Source organism: Lontra canadensis, unplaced genomic scaffold, assembly GCF_010015895.1.
Source record: "Lontra canadensis isolate GAN:19392208 unplaced genomic scaffold, GSC_riverotter_1.0 scaffold133, whole genome shotgun sequence".
NCBI lineage: Eukaryota > Metazoa > Chordata > Mammalia > Carnivora > Mustelidae > Lontra > Lontra canadensis.
The window spans coordinates 3093742-3117242 of record NW_022631127.1 but is presented as its reverse complement, the minus strand read 5'-3'; the positions used below and the strand labels follow the sequence as shown (position 1 = coordinate 3117242).

The following is a 23501-nucleotide window of genomic DNA, read 5'->3' as shown; positions in this document are numbered from 1 at the left end:
CTCCCACATCAGAATGCAAGCAGTGGTATCCCTGCATGGCATTCCGTAGGGGACATGTATCAAAATGGGAGTCAGGACATCTGGAAGCATTGTCTCTTCTCTCAGTCCCAAGTTTTGTTGTCTCCTCTCTTCCTTTATGTCCTGCCCACTTATGAAATCTCCCCCTAATTGTTCTAGAACTTTTGTTGCTACTGCACATGAGCTGCTCTCTCTGCTGCATTTCCTAACTAGCTACTGCTGCCACACAGGACACTGCTAGTGGTTATACGTTTCTAAGTGGTCACTTCGATGTCTTTTAAGTTCTAACCAGTTTTCACTTGATTCTATAGGGTTTTCCAATAAGTGGTCAAATCATCTCTTAAGTTACTGTCTTTTCCCTACGAGCTCCTATTTTTCTTGATTTCAATGGCAAGAACATCCAGAGCAACATTAAACGGCAAGGGTTAACAATAGTAATAAAAGCAATTCTGGCATGCATGCGCCACCAGTGAGTTATGATGTTGGCTCTTAGTTTGGGCTATGGAATCTTTATTGCATTCCTAATTCTATCAATAATGGATAGCAATTTTTTCAATAAATACATAATCTACTGAGAAAATAACATAACCCAAGTACCAGCATGAGCCTCTGAAATACTAACTTCATCCGGGGGTTGCTGAACTGTTTATACTTTAATTTCTGAACAATGGTGATTTTTTTTTTTAATTGTGCATTCTACTGCAAGTACTCCAATGTATTACCATGTGGTTTGCATGATACTGACTCTCCATTGAATGGGTGGAATTCACTTGCGCTTTCTCTTCTCTCTTGGTAAAACCACTCAGACGGAGGTAGACACTAACAGGGAAGGGACTGTATCCACTGAAGGATGTTTTGTTTGGCCCACACAGAACGGTCTTAAATCATGAATAGGTTGCACACTCAAGTGTCAAAATCTGGATCTGACTCCCTTCAGGTTTGTTCTTTTTCCATCCTGAAATAATAGCTATTCCTCTTAGCTTCCTTTTGAGCATTTAACAGGCAGACACTCAGGTCATATATGCGCCTCCGGCTTGGGTGACATCCCCTGCCTGCATACCTAACAACGAGAAGCTGACACTGAGTGCTTTTAGGCATCTCACCTGTATTATCTCATTTAATCCCCCCAAGAACCCTAAGTAGGTGCTTTTATTAACCATTTTACAAAGGAGAAAGCAAGGAGACTGCTTGCTCAATTCACACTCCGTAACTGGATGGTGATCCAGTTTTTCTGTAACTATCTGTAATCAGCTTTTATTTCTTTACTCAGAGTTTAGTAGGTTCTTTTGTTTTCTAAGTAATTTTTACTTTTTTTTTTTTTTTTTTTTAAGATGTTATTTATTTGAGAGGGAGGGAGAGCGAGTGGGAGGACAAGAGCACAAGAGCCGGGGAAGGGAGAAGCAGGCTCTCTGCTGAGCAGGGAGCCCGATGTGGGGCTCCATCCTAGGACCCTAGGATCATGACCTGAGCAGAAGGCAAACTGCTTAACCAACTGAGCCACCCAGGTGCCCCGAATTTTTACTTTCTATTTTACCACGTTATAGTAAAAACATGTACTGCCAGGTTGGGTTTTTCCCCCTTAACACTTTGTTACAGTTTTCCTAATGGCCTAGTTTATTCAGTTTAATTTTGATAAATATCCCATGGTTATGGAGTACAACTTACTAAATTTTATTAATCCCACTGTAAACATCCTTCATATCTGTATTTTTTTTGTGCTTGATCTGCAAATGAGTTTAATTATCCACTTCCAATATTACTAGGTTTTCATTTATCCAATTATAGATTTCTACCAGCTTTTACTTTATCCTATTTGATATTATAAGTTTTCATATAAATACTCACATGCCTGGTTACAAATCTTAGTCTTGCTATTGATTACATGTGAACAGCATCCAAAAATAGGGAAAACCTTCTCTGCCCCAATTGTTTCCTTTGAATTCCACATCTCTACTATTACTATTGACCCTTGTTTTTTGTTTTATCTGGTCTTAAATTTTTTTTTAAATTTTATTTATTTATTTGACAGAGAGAGATTACAAGCAGGCAGAGAGGCAGGCAGAGAGAAAGGAAGAAGCAGGCTCCCTGCTAAGCAGAGAGCCTGATGCGGCTCGATCCCAGGACCCTGAGATCATGACCCAAGCCGAAGGCAGCGGCTTAACCCACTGAGCCACCCAGGCGCCCCATATCTGGTCTTAAATTTTAACCTTCCTAAATATTTCCATCTAGGGTGTGTCTCTTCTAGACAATGCAGAACTGGGATTTTCCTTTTTCACTTCGTCAAGAAAAAGGGCAGTCAGTAGGTTTTGCTGTTTACTGTGTCTTCCTGTAAGTCCCATCTGTTCTTTCCTTTCCCCAGCCCTTAGAGACAAGAAAGCTATATATCTATTCATAATCCTGAAGCTGGTTACATTAAAAAAAAAAAAAAAAAAAGTTTGGTTCTCTATCAGATTCAAGAAGGAAAGTTTCTCTTTACTTTTTATGTTGAGAAAATATTCTTGGTTTATTTGGGGCAGGGAAAGCCACAATACTAAAGATAAAGAAACTAGCACAATTTTATTTTCTATATGCAACAGCAACCCAACAGGAATAATCTTGAATTTTAGACATTTTACCTTTATTTTTCAAATCATTCAGACTGCACGTTTTCTAAGACTCAATATGTGTACTCTGCACTTAACTACAGTGACAATAAAATCCCAACCATGTTTAAGCGTCTCAATTCCACTAAGTCCTGTTTCCCTGCAACTTCTCTGTTCTTAGCCTTATTACACAAATAAATCCTTTAATCCTGAAAACCAAAAAGCTCCCAAACCCACATTTCCCCTCCTAAATTTGGTGCCAAAAATAATCACTGGCCAACAACTGACCTGAACTTTTATTAAATGAATATATTTAACTGAAAAGTGCTGATGCAGTAACTGGGCATGTTAAGAAATATAGAATATATGAACCTTATTACCGTTCTAAAACGTAAAATATTCTGAATTCAAAACACAGCCAGCATGCTAATGTACATGAAGATATTTCCTAGCACTGTCTGCTGTGAGGGCCTAGACACAATGACAGCTAGCTGGATAGCAATGAGCAACAACCACACAGAGTGACCAGACCTTGGTTTCTAATACCTTTTTCTAATAAAAGGAATAGCACTCCTTGGGGAAGTGACTGAATCCTGGGCTGGGGCAGGGAATACACAGATGGTGCCAGAAGGTAGGGAAATGCCCCCTAAAAAACCATGGCACAAGAATCCAACCGAAAGAGCTCCCAGTGGCCAAAGCTGGAACAATCTGAACAGCAAAATAAATACTGATAACACTGATTATAGTCCAATATTCCTTATAACAGCCTAAAGGAGAAATACCTTTGAGTCCATACTGACAGAAGGGTATAAATAAATGAGTTACAAGAGAGAGCTTTTCCTTACAGAAGTTGTCTAATGAATGCACAAGTGGGGGGATCACCATTAGAACATCACTGTAGCAAAATCTACCCTTAAGCCCTGAATTGATGGAAGGTTTAAAGAGAAAAAGGGTATTTGCACAGGTATGGGCAGATTAACCTTGCCCAAGGTCACGTCTGGCCTTTCCCCTGGCTCCTGAGAAGAAATCACAAGATCCTTGGAAGGTCCTACCTGGGAAGTGTGTCTGTTTACCTTGGAGCTCTCAGCTACTCCAGATTGTCTAAGTCTAACAGTGTGACTTAGAATGTAGGTCTTGGGTCACAGTGTCCGCTCGAGCTTCAGAGGGGCTGGAGACCAAGTCAGCCGCATGGACAGGCAGCCATCTGTGCAACTGAGACCTGATAAATGTCTGGACATGAAGGCTGAGGTGAGCTCCCCTAGCTGGCAATACAACTCCAGGGAGAGGCCGGTGGGAAGCTTCACACTAGGATCTCACCTGGAACCTGCCCTATGCCTCTCCTCTTCCTTTGGCTGACTTAATTCTAAATCTTTTCACTCCAGTAATCGCTAACTGTGAGTTCTGAGCCCTCCTTGAGAATTACTGAACCTGAAAGTGGTCTCAGAGACCCTGGAAATTGTAGAAGTTCAGGGTCATCTCGCAGATCCCTGAGATTTGCACACCATCTCAGAGTATCGACTTCAAAATAAATATTTATTCACTGTAAAAGGAAAAAATAGTAACTTCATGATGGACAAACCTGGCAGACAACACCTTAACCCGGTGATAATGGTTAGTATCACCTGTAATAGGTTTATTGCATGGACCCCAATATGACACAGTGCAATGGGTACCTCACTTCTAGCTCCATCACCTCCACCTAATGAAAAAAACATCAGGCCCAGAGTAAAGGACCAGCACTCTTCAAATGTATCATGAAGGGCGAGGAAAGCTGAGGAACTAACCCAGACTGCAGGACACTAAGGAGTTGTGACAACCAAGTGCACCCTGGGAACCCCGACAGGATCAGCAGTAGGGTGCCGGTCAAACCCAGATAGAGTCTGCAGATTGCTCCCTGGGACTGTGGTGGTGATCACTCCTTAGCTTGGGTAAACACACTATGACTATGGGAGATGTTAATATGAGGGGAGGCTGGGTAAGGGGTTCTACAGCTGGAAAACATGAATGAGTGACAATATTCATAGAGTATGGCCAGCCAGGGAATCATTTTTTCTGCATGTCTGAAATTCTAATACAATAAAATGACAAGGGGTGAAGGGGAAATAGAGTTGGCCCCAAAGATTCTGGAAAAGGGATCATTTCTCTATCTCTTGGCTGATGACAAGACTTCATGAGGGCTTTTCAAGAAAGATATGTGGGAGGCAAATATGTAAGCCCTCATAAATACAAGAAAATTCTACTACGTAAACATTTGGAGGTTGGAGATTATTTCCCCTTAAAAAAGTCTATAAAATGTTTAAATCAGGGCACCTGGGTGGCTCAGTGGGTTAAAGCCTCTGCCTTCAGCTGAGGGTCCTTGGATTGAGTCCCACATCAGGCTCTCTGCTCCACAGGGAGCCTGCTTCCTCCTCTCTGCCTGCCTCTCTGCCTGCTTGTGATCTCTCTGTCAAATAAATAAAATATTTTTGAAAAAAATGTTTAAATCAATGAGTGTATAAAAGTACTCTGACCACCACTGGAGGATGCAAAGAAACCAGTTCATTACTTTGAAAACTGATGAAGAAAATCGCTCAGACATTTATCCTGACATTCCAGTATGACTGTACCTCAAGGTAAAGAATAGATGAGAAGCTGCTCTTTACAGAATTCTAGCTAGTAATGAAATGAGAAGTATCTTTTGCAAATCCTCAGGAATTAATAAATCCAGTCATGGTCACCAGTGGCTGCTAACAACACAGGACAGACCAACCACCAGATGTCACGGACCTCTGGAAGAACACCCCACCACCGGCAAATGACTTTCATCAACCCCCAACGGCTGACACATCAGATGAAGCCTCTAGATGCTGATTTACAGGAACCCCAGATGACAGAGGAAACCTGTTAAACTAAAAGGGATGCCATCGGCCAAATCTAGACTGGCCAACTTGACAGGACAAGCCACCTGGTTTCTTCCACAAATACCCCGGCGAGAAATGGAGAGACCTATACATGTTAAAGATACTTAAGAAACATACCAACCAAGAGTAAGAGGAGACTTACTTGTATTCTGATTTCAGCAGACAATTACAAGAAACATTTACAGCGTTTGAGACAACTGAAAATTTGAACACCTGCTAGATATAAAGGAAATACTGTTATTTTTTAAAGAAGTGATAATAACATATCACTATGCTTTTTAAGTGACCTTATTAAAAGATAATGCTGAAATATTTATAAAAACAATTAAAAATAAAACCCCCTCTATAGATGACTCCAAAGCAATGCAATCAATGTGACACACACTGTATCCCTGAATGCTCAGTGTTTTTCTTCCTTCAAATGGAGATTACCCGTCAGGCTAAAGGCAGCTGGCTCCCTTCACAGACTTTGCCTAGTCTGTGCTGAATTCTTTCACTCTACCTATCTCCTCTCCCCCCCACCCACACCTTCTTTTATTATCTCTCCAAGCGCCATCTGGACACTTCCTGAACTGCCCTGAACCCTTCCCCAGTCACCATGAACAGGGACATGAATGACATCCATTATAGGGCAGTATCTGCTTTAAGACAACTAATTAACAGAAAATAGGGAGTGAAAGAAGCCATGCTATTACAAACAGAAAGACATAAAACTGTATTGCTAACCCTACACTGTATATAATTCATTGTTCTGATTATAGAAATCACTATTCTTTTTTAAAAAAACATTTATTATTTCAGAGAGAGCGTGTGCAAGCAAGCAAACACATGAGTTTGGGAAAGGAGGGACAGAGAGGGAGAGCGAGAATCTCCAAAAGACTCACTGCTGAGCTCGGAGACAGACTCAGGGCTCTATCCCACCACCCATGAGTTCAGGAGCTGAGCCAAAACCAAGAGTTAGACACCTAGCCAACTGAGTCAACCAGGCACCCTACCCTTTGATATTCTTCAAACAAATTTTAGGTAAAGAGACACATGAAATATGCAGAAAATGGTATTAGAAGAAATCACTATTACCTTTACAAAAGGATTGCCACAGTTTCTTTAAGCATCGCATCCGGATAGATACTTGAAGCCACAAACCAGCAGGTCTGGTTTGGTCCACTGTTTTTTTTTGTTTTTTGTTTTTTTAATTCCAAAAAAAAACTGCTGACATTTTAAAATGACAAGATTTCAACAGAACTCAGAACTCGGTATCCATAATGCCACGTGCCACCCAGGGGCTGGCTCCATGGAACCCTGCTCCTGGGACAGCTGCAGTCTTGTCCCCAGGCTCTTCCCAGTGCCAAGGTAAGGGGCCAGTGGCCAGTTAATTTCAAGTTCACACCTCTGCTCTTCTGACCCCTGGCCAGTCTATTCTTTGTCCTAGCAGCCTGGTAGGCAGCAGACACTGGAGTCTGCAACCACTAACTTTTGCACAGCCTTTTTTAGATAAATAAAACATGTCTATACTGATGCTGGAAATCTTGCTGATAATTTTTTCTTAATGGATAATTTTTTCTTAGGTTCACATAAAACTAAGGAATTGATAAAGGGCATTTTGAACATAAAAGTAACACAAAGAACATAGAAACACCTATTCTGCGTGTTTCTTCTGTCCTTAATTAAGGCCCAGGGCGACTCAGATCCCTCAATCCCCCAGCACACACAGCCTCACCTGCGTTGCTCCCAGTTCCTTTCTGCTTTTTTTTCTTGGCTAGTTGAATGGCTCGGGAATCAGTTCTTGCTGAGCCCCCACTTTCCTGAGACCAAAGAAAAGCGTGTCAGTCACTCGTTCCAAATAGTAAAGGAAGGGTAGCAAAGGAACTACGGAAATGTACTAAGTCTGCCTCCTGAACAGAGTTGAGTCAAATAATCTTTGAGGATCTCCAGCAAAGGTTCACGGAGAATCAAATGTTACATCCAATTACAGTGACAACTAAACAGAATGAGAGTTGGAACAATATACATAATTTTATTATCCAGAGAAGCAAAGTTTATTCCTCCAAAGTCTAAAACATATTAAAATACTTTACACAGTAACTGTTATAAAAGGAGTTACATACTTCTCTGCTGTCTGAAACAAGCAGCCTTCCCTTGGTGGTTCAGGATTAATTAACTTGCAGCACTTCTCAACATTTTCCAGAACATGCCACACAACACTTGTACGGCAGACCCAGGGAGACCCTATTTCATATACCCACTACAGAGGCCGCTCTGCTGGCAGGTGCCGGACTCAAAAGTTATATACACCAAAACAAGAACTACATTACTGAATTCAGAAAGTTTACGGAGGTATCCAAACAGTATTCAAATGGGACTTCACTTCTGTAAATTTGTCAAAGTTTGATAAGAAAAACAGCTTAATGCTTATCACTACAAAAAGAAAAAGAACATCCCTCAACAGCTGTGGCATACCTGTAACCCATTCACCACACACCATCTGTGCTCAGAGAATCGAGGCAGCCCAACGTCACACAGCTAGCGAGAAAATGAACAAGGAGTCAGGATCAAGGTCATGGCGGCTCCTCCTGCCTCCACCCACAGTCACAGCTCTGGAGATGCAGTGACACCAAGGAACTATGGTTTCCCAAGGTATCAAGGCCCTCCACACAGGCCCTGCCTCCCCAGTGACCTCTGAGCCTCGGCCACCTCCCCATTCTGGCCCAGTCATCTGGGTGGCTTAGCAACTGCTCTGGCCACCTGAGCAAAGGCTGGCAAGTATGGCTAGGCCACCGACAAGTGAGAGCCATCAGAAAAGTTATGACAGACTGTGCTTCTCTCAGACTGAAAGGCTCATGGTAGATGGGTTACCACATCCCTCACAACTGATTCAAATTCAAATTCGAAGGATTTAACGTTTTTTTAAAAATTGTGGTAAAATAAGATTTAACATTTTGAATATAAATATCACCATCTAATTTAACCTGTGCCACAAAGAAAAAACCTAGTTGATCACTCCCATCTGAGACTGAGGAAATAATCAGACTCTCCCCCAAGAATCTTTAATTAAATTATTTTAAATTAAATTATATTAAATGTATTAACTGACATAAATATAATTAAAGTATATTAACTGCCGAGCCTCAAAATTGGAGAAGTACTCTTAAAACCCTCCAGAAACAAAAGCTCACAAACCACTCCCTTTTTTCCTTGTTAATTCTAATTTTTTTTTTTTTAATTTTTCTGCATGGTTTTAAAGTTTCCATTAAACCTGATGTCACGATTCCTCTTCCTCTGGCCATTAGTAAGTCTAAGGACCTGTTATTCCATGAAAAGCACAAAGGCAGAACATTTCAACATTATGAAATACCCCATTTTTTTTTCAAGAAAAGAAACACATCATCACAGAATCACAGAACTCAAAAGGACCTTAGAAATCATCTAGCCAAACCTCCTCATTTTAGAAATAAATGAGAACTTAAGGCTCAGACAGGATAAGTGATTTCCTTAAGGTCGTAAAACCTAGTCAGTTCCAGACTCAAGATCAGAATTCAGATTTCCAGACTTGTAGTCCAGGGCTCCATCTTTTCGCAAACCAGTAAGAAATGTCTGCACATGAATGATTAATCCAGAACATCCTCAAAACTGAGTGTAAGAGAAGCGAGTTATGCGGTGGCGACTGAATAGAGCACTTCATACCAAATAGAAGCTGCCGGTCCCCGCACTGAGCCCCGTGTCTTTCTGAGGACTGTGCTTTTCCGCAGGGCTGCAGAACACCGACCTGGGCGCCCCTCGGCTCCGATCCTGCTGCCTTACAGTGTCGGGGCTGGGAGGTGAGGCCGGTTCCACTTTGATTGGAGCCAGCAGCTCTGGGCCACCGGTGTCTCCAGGTGGGGGACTCGGAGAGGTCAGTGTGGAGGTTGTGTCTGCTAAATGACCACCTGAGGTCAAAGCCTGTGGGTCCGGACTCAAGTTCTTCACAGGCAGAGCTACCAAACAACCTAAAGCTCCTGCGTTTACAGTCTGTACGTCATCCATACCGAAGCTGCCTTGTTGAAGAACGGTGGCTGCTGTCCCAAGAACGAGAGGGCTATCCAGGCTTGGAGGAATGTCACTATGGGCCACCAACACCAGTGGGTCCATGGGCCCCAAGGAACTATTATTAGCAGGAAGGTTCCCTCCGAGTGAGGCGCTCACAGAAGTAACATCAATAGTCAGGATGCCAGAGTTCAGTGCCTCGTCTGAGGCCCCCGCCGCACTACCACCATCACCGGGTGCATCAGAGAAGAGCGCTGCCAGGTCTAGGTTGTTCAGCTCACTTTGGCCTGGGCTGCCAAGTTCACTGCTATGCGTAAGAGAACTCGGAGCTCCAAGCTGAGGGAAGAGATCTGAAAGAGAAATGAACACTCCAGTTGTCTTATGAACTTTGAGCAGACTCAGAAGTTTTGTTCATGCTGAGACGTTACGTAGTAAGCAAGCCATCAAGGTAACATCTACTCCTCCTGCCCCTGCCGCCTGGTGCATCGAAGGTGGCCATAGGCTGAAGAAAGGCATTGCTTGATAACCTATGAGGCATTCTAAGTACACTCCCTCAAATCCTTGAGCTCACAGGGATTCCTCCAGACAGGAAATGACCTGAGAGTCTAAATAATACTTCCTAAAGTCACATCAACTTGTAACAGAAAGAGGGAAGAATTGAATCCATGTCTTTCTGGCTTCAAACGCTATGCTCGTTCTGCTACACAAGAAGTGCCCTCAGAAGCCTGTAAAACCTAACCCAGACCACAAATCTTCAGAAGTCAGATACAAGCTGAACTCCGGCTCCAGGATATTTTTGGAGTCGGCTGGTGTCAGCTCATGTCTCATCAAAATCTATGCCCCACTCCACAACTAGCTGCCATTCCAAAACAAATTTGAGTCATCTGGGGGTGATCAGTGGGTAAAAAAACTGTCCTGTCTGGCATGCTCTGGGATAAATGCCCTGGCTCAAGGTCCAAACCCTACAGACTAGAGAGAACTAAGACATCAGCCCCCCAGGCACTCTGGAGTTGTGTCCCCTCCCTGGAGCATCTCCTGATGGGCTCTCCTTCTCCCCCCACCACTGTATTTCTAAACTCGAGCACTCTTTCCTTGATCATCCTGAAGGCAGGGAGTCTATCTCACCAACAATGTCCCTTTAGCACCATGCACTGGCACCTCGCCCCTAAGCAGTATTTAATGATCACAGAAAAAATAATTCTAGTAAATCCCTCTTTAGTCTTGATTGTTCATTCAGCCTCTGTTGTTGGTCATTTCACTCATCAAATATTTGATTCTCTTGTCACTCAATTAAGTAACTTAAACAGTCAGACTACCCTTGGAGAAATAGTGAGCATTAGCATACTTTTACAGAATTTCACTGAACGGTGCCAGGCTGGCTTAGTCAGTGGAGCACGTGACTCTTCATCTTGGTTGGGGCTGTGGGTTCGAGTCCACGTTGGGTGTAGAAATTACTTAAAAATAAAATCTTAAAAAATTTCAATGAATATTCAAGTCAGAAATTTATACACCAGTGAACCCAATCAATCATCCCAAATCCTAGGACTGTTCAAGCAGCAAGCAAACAGGAAGATGAGAGTATAAAATATTTGGGTAAGGGAGCCAAACAGGGCCCTGAAGTTAATCCTTCCCAAGAAATTTGTAGCTGAAGCTTCTAGAACATGCCAGTGCCTGGCCAGAGGGAAAGGCTCTCTCAGTTCTTTGGTTCTATTCCTCCTGCACCAACTGTTAGCTAATCCCAAACTCATACTTTTTAGTGGTGGACACCATGTAAGAGTGCCTACTATAGTTTTAATGCAAACCTATGAAAGAAATCCACGACAGACCCTTCCAAACTAAATTAATAATCAAATCCCGATTATTATCTTCTTCAGTTGTCATACTACTTCAAAGCTGAAAAACAGTATCGATATATTATTGCTTCTTCACTAAGTATCTCAGTACCAATAAAACAACTTTAAAAAGTGGCAGAGATTCAGAAATTAAAAATGGAAAACAGTCTCTTTTACAAAACCTCCCCAAAATTTCCTTCACTATCTTGAGAATTTCATACGGATAAAAAAAATTAGTAATAATCATCTCAGTGCAAACAAACACCAATTTGTTCATAAATTTCCTATTTAGCCTTGAAATCACAGATATCTTCTGGACACCTGCTATTGCAAGGCCCAGATATTCACAAATCATTAAACATTAATTAATACAGCATCTAGACCAAGGTTATAGGCAAGACCTCGCTCGAGCACTTCCCAGTGTATGGGACCTCAGACAAGTCCCTCTCCTATCCACCTCGGCTTCATCAGGAATGGAGCAGTGAAGATGTCCCTGCCCCAGGATCACTGTGAGGGAACTCCAACACCCAGCCCAGTGTCTAGCAGAGCCCCTGGCAGCGTCAATCCACAACAAGGCAGGTTCCCAAGCACCCGTTTCTCACAAGGCTATAGCACTGGGACACTACCTAGTTATCCACCCCTGACCACGGCAGAGAAGAATGACACGCAAGTCAGTCAATGGCACATTATAAATTCAGAGCCTGGGAAACACAGGCACTACAGAGCCCCTAAGAGGCTCTCACATGGCGACAGAGACTAAGGAAACTCGTGTGGAAGGACTGATGCTGTTGCTGAGCTCCGAATGAGCCAAGCCAGGAAAGGAAGAAGAGCAGGAGCACAGAGGTCCGGGTGCACAGTGTCCCACCGTGCTAGCTCAGAGCCAGGAGGGGCGAGGGCTAAGTTCTAGAGACAGAAGTAGCAACCCGACCACTGAGGGCCTCTCAAGACCAGCCTACAGCTCCTGACTAGACTCTGTGAGTTGAGGTGACAGCCTCTCATATGAGTCCTCATCAACACCTAGAGTTCAGAAGGGCAGCTTCTTAAATCCCAAGCGAAATGGCAATTACTGTTAGAGCCAAAGGAGTGACATGACCACATCTGTAACAGGATGGGAAGAAGCCAGAGGAAGGATGTTTCCTTCAGAACACTACACAAATTCTCTGCCATGTTTAAATATGAAAAGCCAAAGCTCAAGGACCTGTGCCCTAGCCTAGATCCCATGGCTGGGAAGTAGCTGTGCCCCAACGCTCCTGCTGCCTGTCACATAGGTGGCAGGGAGGCAACCCGCTCAAATGACTCAAAGGCTAGTGAGGGCTTCCCCTGCCAGGAGCAGCAACCCCACCGTGCCCCAGATAGCAGGATGGTGCGAGCTCCAGGGCAGAGGCAGCGCATGGCTGCCCACACCCCTCAACAGTCTGCCCATAGGGCTGTGCGTGCAGCTCGAGAGGCAGACCGTCATCCCATGTCACCACGCAGCCAGATGACCAGGCTCCCTGCTCCAGACTACTGCTGTGGTTTTCCCACCCTTCTCCCCTACCCAGGCCCCGCCCCCTGCTCACAAAGTGAACCACCACTCTGCACAACCAGACAGAGAGGGGTGAAGACAGAAACAAGGGAGAGGTAGGTTCAGAATCCAGGACAAAAGTCACAGAGAGAGACAGACTTAGGAGACACATGCTAGGAAAAGCCAACCAAGAAAAACACTGAAAATAAACAAACAAATAAATAAATAACTGAATGCTCCTCGAGAGAAGCACTTCAGAGGTGAGGGATTAGGGTCAAAGGCAAAAAGTGGCAGAAGACAGTCCAAAAGATGACACTAAGCTTGGCAGCCATGGTTTATGGGCCAGTAAGACTTTGTTGTGCTCAATTAATTTAATCCATAACCAGACAACTTCTGAAGGGGGCGGAGGAAGGAAGGAAGGACACACTTTAGCTTCTCTGACACATGTCAAGCAGACGCATCTCTGCAGTCCCCTAAGAGAGAAGTAAATGAGCAGACCTTGGCGCCGGCTATGCTGCCGGACCACATGGGCCTTCATGCTGTGCTTGGAGGTGAAGAGTCTGTTACAGCTGGACACTGGGCAACGGCTTTTCGGAGCACCCACGTCCTGCAGGTGTTTCTTGGAGTGAATGTAGAGGCTGCTACGGGCAGAGAACCTGGCACAGCACCCTGGAACAAAAAGAACAAATGAGTGGTAAACCTGAGGATCCCCAAGGAACCAGTGCTGACATTTCCTCCCATTGGAATCATAAGACAATGCATGCCATGCTCCAGCCACTGACCAGGGACAGACACATAGCCCTTAGGGCAACATCACAAATGTAGGGCCAAGGCAGGGTGCCCCAAGCCAGGCCTCTTTGGCATGCAGGTTATGCCAGCTGGAAGCAACCAAGGCCTAAAAGACTCGGAAATAAACTTTGACATCCCTCTGCCTACTGCCTAAAAGAATTTAGATGGAGGACATACTCCAGGAAAAAAGCTACCACCACAGATAACTACGTTATGATATGAACTAGGTATGGGGGACAGGGAGGACCTAGCAAGGCCTGTTTGAGCAAAGTCTGCTCTGTGTCACATTGTTTCAGTGAGCCCGGGAAACACTTGTTCACCAAACATTTACTCACTTCCATTTTCCTGTAAAATGCTTTCCTTTCCTCTGAAAGTCCCAGGTCCCTATCCACCCTTCTCTTTAGCTCAGGATGACATATATAATTCATTTTACCTGTCTCTGAAGATCATGTCTGTGTGGGTTTTCCATATATATAAAATTAAATTTTATTTTCCAGGGGTGCCTGGGTGGTTCAGTCATTGAGCATCTGCCTTCGGCTCAGGTCATGATCCCAGGGTCCCGGGATTGAGCCCTGCATCAGACTCCCTGCTCAGCAGGAAATCTGCTTCTCCCTCTCCCACTCCCCTGCTTCTATTCCCTCTCTCCCTCACTGTCAAATAAATAAATAAAATCTTTAAAATAAATAAACGATTAAATAAATCTTATTTTCTGTTAATCTGTCTCACATCAATTTAATTTAGTCCAGCGAGAACAATCTTGAAGGGTAGAAAAAAATTCTTCCTCCCCAACACAAGGAATTAAATTTGAAAGCAAACTCCATTTAAAAGGAGATAGGAAGTTCCCCATCAGTTGTGCAGAAGACACATAACCTTGACAAGTTAATGCTGGGCCTGTTTCTTCACCCGCTACACAAGGCTGCTGGACAAAGTAAGTTAAATTCAGTGTTAAACAACTCCTTAAAAGTTCAATCACTAAAAATTTGTACCAATTACCTGTACTTAGCTACTACTAAAAAACTGGAACCCTACGACATTTAGAGTTGGAAACTATCTCAAAATATCACCAAAGCCAATTCTTCTCATTTTACTACTGAGAAACTGAGGCCCAAAGGGACAAGCAAATGACCCTAAATCAGAAGCACAACTGGAGTCTGGAGGTGGAGTAGTCTTGCTCAACAGCTTAGCCAGAATCAGTAAGACCATTGACCTGCACATGTGTGTCAGAAGGAAAACAAGACAAATTACAAAGTATCACCACCTTCCTCTTGGCCTAATCTCCCACTGTTGGAGCTCTGTACCACAGGGACAAGAAGAGGGAAGCAGGGGTCTAGGCAGCTACAAGCTTGTGACCTGGTAGGGATGTGAAAGCCAGCTGTCTTAAAAAAGGGCAAAATAAAACCAGTGCTAATGCCATGGAGTGTTCTAGAAGCAGAAGAAACAGTGTACCTCTTGAGAAGAGAGAAAAAAGGTTTCAAGAGGTAGGTAGCATCTGAGGTGACTGGGTCTTGACAAATGGTAGGGGCCACACAGCAGAGCAAGGTGTACAGGCTGAGCAACTGCCACCCAAGGCATGGAGGCCACCAAGCAGGGTGGGCAGACCTTGCACTCTGGAGCAACTCTACCTCAGACCCTACTGGCCATGTGGCCTTATTTATTCTTTCTGGGTCTCCTTTTCCTTTTCTGTGAAGTGGGAATGACACATGCCTCACAGGGGTTATGAAGACTATAGGTAAACAATTCCAACCTACGGAATGCTCGCGCAGTGCCCAAGAAAGTAGAATGAGCATCACTGCACTTGTGGAAGCTTCTTGGGATGGCGAGGTGGAGCTGCTGGAGTCTAGGGCCTGGGGGAGGCCTATTTTAGGAAAAGAGGCTATGAAGACAGAATACGGCCAGATGACTAAGGGTTTTGGCTGCCTCTGAGAGGCGTTTTGAACTTACTTCACTTTCAAACAAAGCTTCCAGCTTGTTTCCAGGTCAGGCTCAGGAGAGAACATTTGGAAAACACACAAGAGGACAGATGCCTCCAGGTTCACCCCTAGATGCACCGTCTACAATGTGTCCCTTGCTCCACATGGTGCCCAGGGGTTCTCTATACCTCCAATGTCCCTCAGCCCCCTTTCCAGATGGGACACCTCCACACACACTTAAGGAGGTACAGCACAGAGCAGAGGTGCTGAAAACACTTCTTACCAAACTGCTTTGCCAAGGACAGGAGTCAACCACAACAGGGATGTCTGCCACACTTGTTAGCAGTGGTTTCCATTTTTAAAAATATTTGTTAACTCGACAGAGAACAAAACATACTTCATTTTCACTTGTACATCCTTTGATGGCCAGGAATGTGACCACTTTTCCTCTGTGGTTTTATGGCCACTTCAAAGATGAGGGAAAGAGGCAGAGAGTGCTTGAGCCACTTGTCAGAGGTTACAAAGTGACTTAAGTGGCAGGGTTGGGACTGGGGTCCAGGAAGCCTCAAGCCTTCAGTTACCACACTCTACCTCTCCTCTTCATCATACACCAATCCTTGAGCCCTGCATCCACTTCCATGGCTTAGCTCATCCCCATGTGGACCAGCCTCACTCCCAGCCCACCTCCTCACTGAGCCCAGCAAGCAGTACATCCCTGCCTCCTGAGCATCTGAACTTGGAAAGCCTGAGGGCACCTAAAATGCAGCACATCCTCTTCTTCCAACCACCGGCCCTGTGTGCCCGCCTCAAGTGAGAGGCTGGCCCTAACTACTGCTTCACCCAAAACCCCTACTCCCAATTCTATCACCAAATGCTGCTGGCACACTGTCTAATTCCTATCTCTCTCACCTGTGCATTCTCTCCCTTCCCACTACCAAGCCACAGTGCAGGCACAAGCCATCTCCCCAGGAAACCAGATTGAGCCCTAAACTCAGTCATGGTCCCATCACACTCCTGCCCTGAATACCCAGCCTGCTGCTCTCACCATTCTGGGAGATGCCCCTACACTGGCCTCTTCTGCCTCCTTTCTAATCCTGGCAAGCTCCGCCTCCTTCTTCAGCCAACTAGGAGACCACTCCCATGCCCCCATGCTCTAGAAGCAGGCTGGGTAACCTGTGTGTCCCCACAGCACCCTATAGGCACTGGTCTACCTGGTGTGCTCCAACTGGAGCTCTGATGACAGGAGGAACTGTGTCTTGGTTAAACCACCTATATTACCTTCATGACATTCTAGGAACTGGTCTTGGCTTCAGACTGGTCTTTATTATCTCTTTTCCAGATAAGGAAATTAATGCCCAGAGAAGCTGGCCTGAGTTCATCACCCGAGGGAAGGGGAAGCCAGGAAGGAGACTCACAAGCACACACTGACCTGCTCTGCCCTCCCACACACCTGCAGCAAATATAGTAGGCCAGCACACATAAGCCATGGAGCATACTTCTGCCCACGAATCGTGCCTTCACTGTGCAGAGAAAAAAAACATCTGAATGCCCTTTTCAAAAAGCTAGCCTAACCTGACTGCTGTCCAATCATAGCATGCATAGATAGCTACCATTTACTGAATCCGTGATAGGTGCCAGACGCCAAAACAGGACTTTTCAACAGGTCATTTTACCTACTCCTCACAACCACCAAATTAAACAGGTAATAACTAGAGCCACGAATCTAGGGAGTGTACTTCAGAGCCAAGAGTCAAACCAGGTCTGATTCTGAAATCTGTTCTTTTCAATACACTACTCCCAAGATAAAACAATTAACTAAAAACCAGCCAATTAAATCTAATGCTGCAACTTACACTCGCCTTGCCTTGAAACAAATAAAACTTACCTTTAAACAACTTAAACTTACAACGACGCAGTCACATACTAGTTTACAGCTCAAAGTAATCTATTAAAATCTACCTTCCACGGGACACTCGAATGGCTTTGTGCCCAGGTGGGTGATGCTATGGCCTTTCAGGTGCTCTGCTCTGGTAAATGACTTCCCACAGCCTTCAACGGGGCAAGTAAACCTCCGGTCGTCATCGTGTTTCCTGCCAGAAGAGAAAAACAGTGATTTTTCACTCACACAACCCGGAGACACCAAACCTCAGAAGTGATTCTTTGTTTAAGATTCTGCAAATTACAAAGTCTTAGCATTTAAAGAAAATGATCAGCACATTTCAGAAAATCTTAATTCTTTCTAACCCATGTGGACAGGTTTGCAATTTAGCTAGTCCTGCAATTAGAAATTCTACTTTAATGACAAGGCTGACTCAAAAGTCAGACATGACAATTAGTACTGCTTCAATCTAGGAACAAATGGCTGGGTCCCAAATGTATTGACAAAGCTACCTCCAATGTTGAGAGATTCTGCTAACAAACAAGGTTTCCAAGCTGCAGAGGGCAAAGAAAAGCATGCACAGAAAATCAATGGCAATGCTAAAAGGACCCCCTCAAGTTCATGCGCAAATACAGTCCTTTTCTAGTAATGTTGTTATACTTAAACCCCTCAAATCCCCAGCTGTGCAAGCACAGACAAACCACCCAACCTCTCTGTCCCAATGCAAACCAGGGAGAGTAGGAACATCAAAGTCTGAAGTAAGAACATCAAAGCCATGGTCATTGTGACGGTTAAAGGAGAGAGGTTAAAGGTAAAGTGCTGAACAACACCTGCACATAGACAAAGCCCTCCAAGGACATCGTTACCAGTATGGAAAGTTTATAATGACATCAGGAAAGCTGCTTCCACAATGTTAACCTTTTTTAAATATTGAATTTTGTATAAAGTATGTAAATTACATTTAAAAACAAGTATAACACAGAAAAACTGACATTAGGTGATCAGATGCTGCGTGGTTTTCTTTTTACAGCTTTCTGAACTTTCCAAACTATCTACAATGGGCTCCTTTCCTTATAACTTAAAAAAATCGACAGATATTTAATCCACAGGCTTCTGTTACTGACAAACAACTAACTCACTCATTTTCTACACGGGTAATTCAAGTGAAATGTAAACATTACCTTTTGTGTCGCAGGAGTTTAGACATGCTGGTAAAGGTCCAGCCACAACTGTCAGAGTCACAAATAAAAGGTCTTTCACCTTAGAAAACAAAAAAATTATGCCACGTAATCATAAATGCAAGCTACCACAAAGGCAAATCTTAAGTACAAATGCTGTATTCTCCAGCTCATTACCTGTATGACTTCTCAGGTGAATTTTCAGGCGACAAGCTTTGTCATATTGTTTGCTGCACCCAGGAAAGGAGCAAGAAAAGAGTTCTTGTTCCCTGAAGTGAGCTCGGTTATGGGAAAACAGAGCACTCACTGTGATGAACGTCTTCTCGCAGCCTGAACAAAGAAAACACAAACCCTGCTCACTGGTGTGACAAAAATCACATACCACAGCTAAACTAGTCACCACTCCAGGACACCATTCACACTGAAGCAAACAAGAAAATGAGATAGAAGCAAGTCCAGAAAGTTACAACCACTGTTATAACCATTCACAACTGTCTTTGTAGCAGTGGCTAAGGGCAGCCAGCAAGCACAGGCAGGCCACCTGCTGTGCTATGACTTAGCTATGAAGGCGTGATCAAGGGAAAGTCCTCCAATCACAGCCACATGCTTCCCGTTTTCACAGCACAGATCTTTCTTACGTTTTGTGAACTCAAATGTCAATGCTGTCTGTGTGAGGCCATGAAAAACCCAACAGGAGATATTAGATACTAAGGAACAAGGATTCTGTCTGGGAGGGTTGAACCTGAAGGGCCACAAACCATTGTTCTATCTGAGACTTATTTGCCCCTGCACATGACGCTGTGTCCTCTGCAATTACAAATGTCCTCTTTGACATCTTCTGCAAAGGGCAGCAGCCCCCACTGTCACCTGGCTTCTTTTCCTTCTGCTTATCTCACCAGGATTCCCTGCTGTCAAAGGAGGCTCCCAGAGTCATCATTCACATGGCCTTTTCCTTCACTCCCATCTTCAACCCCACGTGAGCCACCAGAAAGGAACCTACCTCAGCAATCCCCAAACTTTCCACATCAATAGCTCTCCTTTGACAAAAAGGTTCAGTGTTTAAATAGAGTAGAAAATCCCAGGTTGCAAGATTCCTATCTTTGTGGCAGCTCTTCCCAGAACCTGTAACATGCTACCATCGTGCCTATAAACCACCAAGCAGATACATGCTGCACATCACCGCCTCAAAGCACTGAGCCCCAGGAACCCTACTTTCCCTAGCAACACTCAACTGGGAAATGCTCCTCTTCCTAAATGCCCCCAAATCATCCTGCTCCTCCTCTTTGGCATATATCTGCTCTCCCCTCCCACCCCCCTCATTCCCTATTTTGGGCTTTGGTGCATTCACACACTCCAAGAGGTAAATCTCTCTGCCTTACCAAGAACCACCCTCCCTGCAATCAACAGTCAAGCCCTTTGATCCTGCTTCTGCCATCTTTCTTACAGGAAGCCCCTCACCACTCCCAATGCCTCAGCAAACTCAGGTATAGAACATTTAGTGAGGATTCACAGTTCCTTCCCCTGAACCCACCCATGTGGAGCACCTCTGATCATCCAACCCAAAACTCTTGGGAGGATTTCATACCCTAAAGCAAGCTAAATCCCTCATCTTCCTAGTATTACACTTGAAATGATGCTCTTAGTACACTTTACTCAGGAGCAATCTATAAGCCAGATGCACAGTGTATAATTTAGAAAGGTTCTGAAACGGTCTAAACCTACGATCTCCACAAAGAGGGATGCACAAGCCCATCCACAAGCATATGGGGGGAAAAAGAAACTAGAACCTATTAATGTGTTTTTCATTTCACCCTTTCAAAATCCCTATAATTTAAGTATATTTTCTAACAAACACATTACTGTGAGAGCACTGCACATATATAATGCATCAATACACATGAAAGGCACATGCTAGGCACATAGTTGAGGTTCTATTTTAAGGAAGAGGATGGAGAAGGTCCCTCCCCTCTACTGGGCCCTCCCACACTCTCCCAACTTCACTGGCCACCCGGCAGCACCATCACAGCCCGCACTTCCTGCCTTGGCTTTGCAGTGCTACCCACCAGCACCGCCTTCCACCCCAGCCCACGCAAGCCAACTCCTTCCCAGGTAGGAATCTTCTCTTCCTCCTGGGGAGGCACACTCTCCCACTTGGAGCATGTAAATCTGCCTCTCCTCGTGGAGTTCACGGTTTTGGACCCTGCATTCCCTCCTACTGCAGGCAATGACAGAGGGGAAAGAACCCTTCGCTGGATTTTATCCACATTACTGGGCCTCAGACTCTTCCTCTGTAAAATGATAATTTTTAGGACTTCCCAAAACTGTGAAGTCCAAAGAAGATAAAAGCATAAAAGGCCAGAAAACTGCACTGCACCACACACCTTTGACTGTCCCCAGTGGGCCTTAGTGTTCCACCTGGCCAGACTCATCTGTGCCACCTAAGTATCTGATACCTTAATTTCTAACTGATGAAACCCCCAAGAAAACAGACACCTGACTCATAAGTCAAATCTCTAGTAAGATGCTTTATCACCTTCATTAACCTGAAGCACCTTAAGAGAGACCTGTTGCCCCCACCGTGGGGAAGGAAGGCTGTAATTACTAGTGCTTCCTTTGTCGAGATCCCCACAGCAGTGCAGGGCTGAGGTGTCAAACCCAAAATCACCTGGAAAGAACTGGAACATGAATACGAGAGTGCTCCGTTCCCGCCCCTCACTCTTGGCCCACGGAACTTAAATCCTGCCCAGATGAACAGCCGGAGGCAGGGCGACGCCGCACCCATTGCAGGCGGCTGAATTTGCACCTGGGGCCCCGGGAGCCCCCCGAAGCCCGCCCGCAGGCCCGTGGCGCGCGGTTACCGGGAAAGTCACACTTGTAGGGCCTCTCCGGCTCGAAGTGGCTGCGCTGGTGGGAGCTGAGTTTGGCGTGCGTGGGAAAGCGCTCGGAGCACACCTCGCACTTGAACAAGTTCTCCTGCTCGTGGCCCTTCATGTGCGCCTTGAGGTTGTACACGGTGGTAAACTTCTTGCCGCAGCCGCCCACCGGGCAGCCGAAGGGCCGCAGCTTGTCGTGCGACTGCAGGTGCCGCTTGAGCTTGTAGGAGGTAGTGAAGGCCCAGCCGCAGCCGTCCAGCGGGCACTTGAAGGGCCGCCGGCCCTGGCTGCCGCCGTGCGTCAGCAGGTGCACCTTGAGCTGGTGCTTCTTGGCGAAGGAGAGCGCGCACTGCGGCTCGGGACAGCGGTAGCCCGGGGCACCAGAGCCCGGACCCTGGGGACCCCGGCGGCCCTCGGCCGGGCTCGCGGCCTCCTCGCCCGGCGGCGCGGGCGGGCCTCGGGGAGGCTGGCCCGGCTGCGGCGGCGCGGCGGCCAGCGTGAAGACGCCGTGATCGAAGCGCACCAGCAGGTCCTGGCTGTTAATGGTGACGGTGCCCGCGAGAGCCGCGCCGGACCCGGGGGCGGCGGCTGCGCCGCTGGGGCCAGGCTCGGAGTGGGTGATTGGGCTCGCGCCAGCGCCGGGCCCCACCTCCCGCCGCCCGGGGTCCTCGGCCGCACCGCCGCGCGCCACTTCCAGCAGCACCACGAAAGAGTCGCCACCGTCCTCGGGGGGCGGGGGGCTCGGCCCCGGGCCCGCCGACGCCGCCCGGGCCTCCCCACGCAGCGGCCCCGGCCCGCCATCTTCGGGACCCCGCAGCAGTAGCAGGCGGCGGCGCGCCGGGCCCGGGCTGGGCGGTGGCCCCGGGCCTCGGCGGAGTCGGCCGGGGCCGCCGCCGCCGCCGCCGCCGCCGCCGCCGCCGCCATGTTGGGCTCCGCGCGCGGTAGGGGCTGCGAGCAGCTTCGGAAGGTCCATCTTGGGCCCAGCCGCGGCGTTCCAGCCGCCGCCTCGGAGGAAGCGCGGTCCGCCCCGCCCAGCCGTGCGCGACGCCGTGCGGCCGCCGCGACGGGTCGACACCAAAGCCCGGCGCGGAGCACAACCGGACTCCGGCCCGGAGCTGCGCGTGCGCGTGAGCCGTGGGACCCCGCGCGGGGCCTGCCGGGCCGGGGATTGTCAGCGCCGCCCCGACGGGGTACTGCGGGTGCCGCTCGCCGCGGAGCCTGGGGGTTTTGGCGAGACCTGACCGTGCAAGCCGCATCCTGACTCCCTGCATGGGGAACGACGCTCGCCGGACTCCACGATCGTGTCTTCCATCTGGGTGGCGGATCGATGACAGCAGCCAACTTTCTTTACGCTCTCAAGTGTGAGGAAACTGAGGCACAGACGGCCTGAGTCCCTTGCCCGAGGTCACACAGCTGGGATCTGGGAGAGTCAGGATTAGGGCATCCGGCTGGGCTCACTGAACTGCGAACAGCCCAGCCGCCGCTGGCCTTTGGCTCCCAGACCTTGGCGCGAAGTGCCCCCAGATCCTCCCCCGCCACCCCAACCCCTCCACGGGGACCCCTGCCTGTGCTCTTCCAACTTCCTTTCCTACCAGACTCTGTACTGGCCCACACCGCCTCAGCCCTTACTCATTGTTGCCTGAACTCCCCACCCCACCAGCTCAACCCGGATTCAGTCTGCAGTCCCTCTGCTGGGCCTCAGGTCACTGCCCTCCGGATGGGAGCCCCTCTTTCAAGCCTAGCTTCTTGGGAAAATAACACCGCAGCTGATCCGCAGCCTCCACCAAACCTTCCACCCAATCTAGTCTCAATAGGGCCGACTTTTGTGATCTTCCAAAAGTGCAAATCAGTTGTGCCCCCGTCTTCGGGACTCTCCATTGCTCCTATGGCCTAGGTAGTCTCCCCCACATTTCTCACCACTTCACCCCTCAATCTACAGTCCCAAGGCTCCACTATCTCTTTCCATTTCCTCCAGCAAGCCGAGCTAGTTCTGCTGGACTACACCCATGGTCTCTG

At 46.7% G+C, this 23501-nt stretch overlaps 1 protein-coding gene across 4 annotated transcripts in view; it reads right to left on the bottom strand.

Annotated features, from left to right (window-relative positions):
- The window catches only part of ZXDC (ZXD family zinc finger C), a 38461-nt gene extending 15988 nt beyond the window's left edge, over nucleotides 1-22473 (bottom strand). For 3 of the 4 annotated variants that reach the window (XM_032842837.1, XM_032842840.1, XM_032842839.1), the window contains exons 1-8: nucleotides 21471-22473; nucleotides 18790-18942; nucleotides 18616-18694; nucleotides 17515-17645; nucleotides 13355-13525; nucleotides 9182-9870; nucleotides 7958-8020; nucleotides 7218-7302 (exon numbers count right to left, since the gene is read on the bottom strand). In XM_032842837.1, the coding sequence (XP_032698728.1) occupies nucleotides 7218-7302; nucleotides 7958-8020; nucleotides 9182-9870; nucleotides 13355-13525; nucleotides 17515-17645; nucleotides 18616-18694; nucleotides 18790-18942; nucleotides 21471-22458 (2359 nt within the window). In that variant the 5' untranslated portion in view covers nucleotides 22459-22473. The remainder of the gene's footprint in view (nucleotides 1-7217; nucleotides 7303-7957; nucleotides 8021-9181; nucleotides 9871-13354; nucleotides 13526-17514; nucleotides 17646-18615; nucleotides 18695-18789; nucleotides 18943-21470) is intronic. The other variant, XM_032842838.1, reaches the window with a different exon arrangement.
- Nucleotides 22474-23501: the final 1028 nt, after the last annotated feature.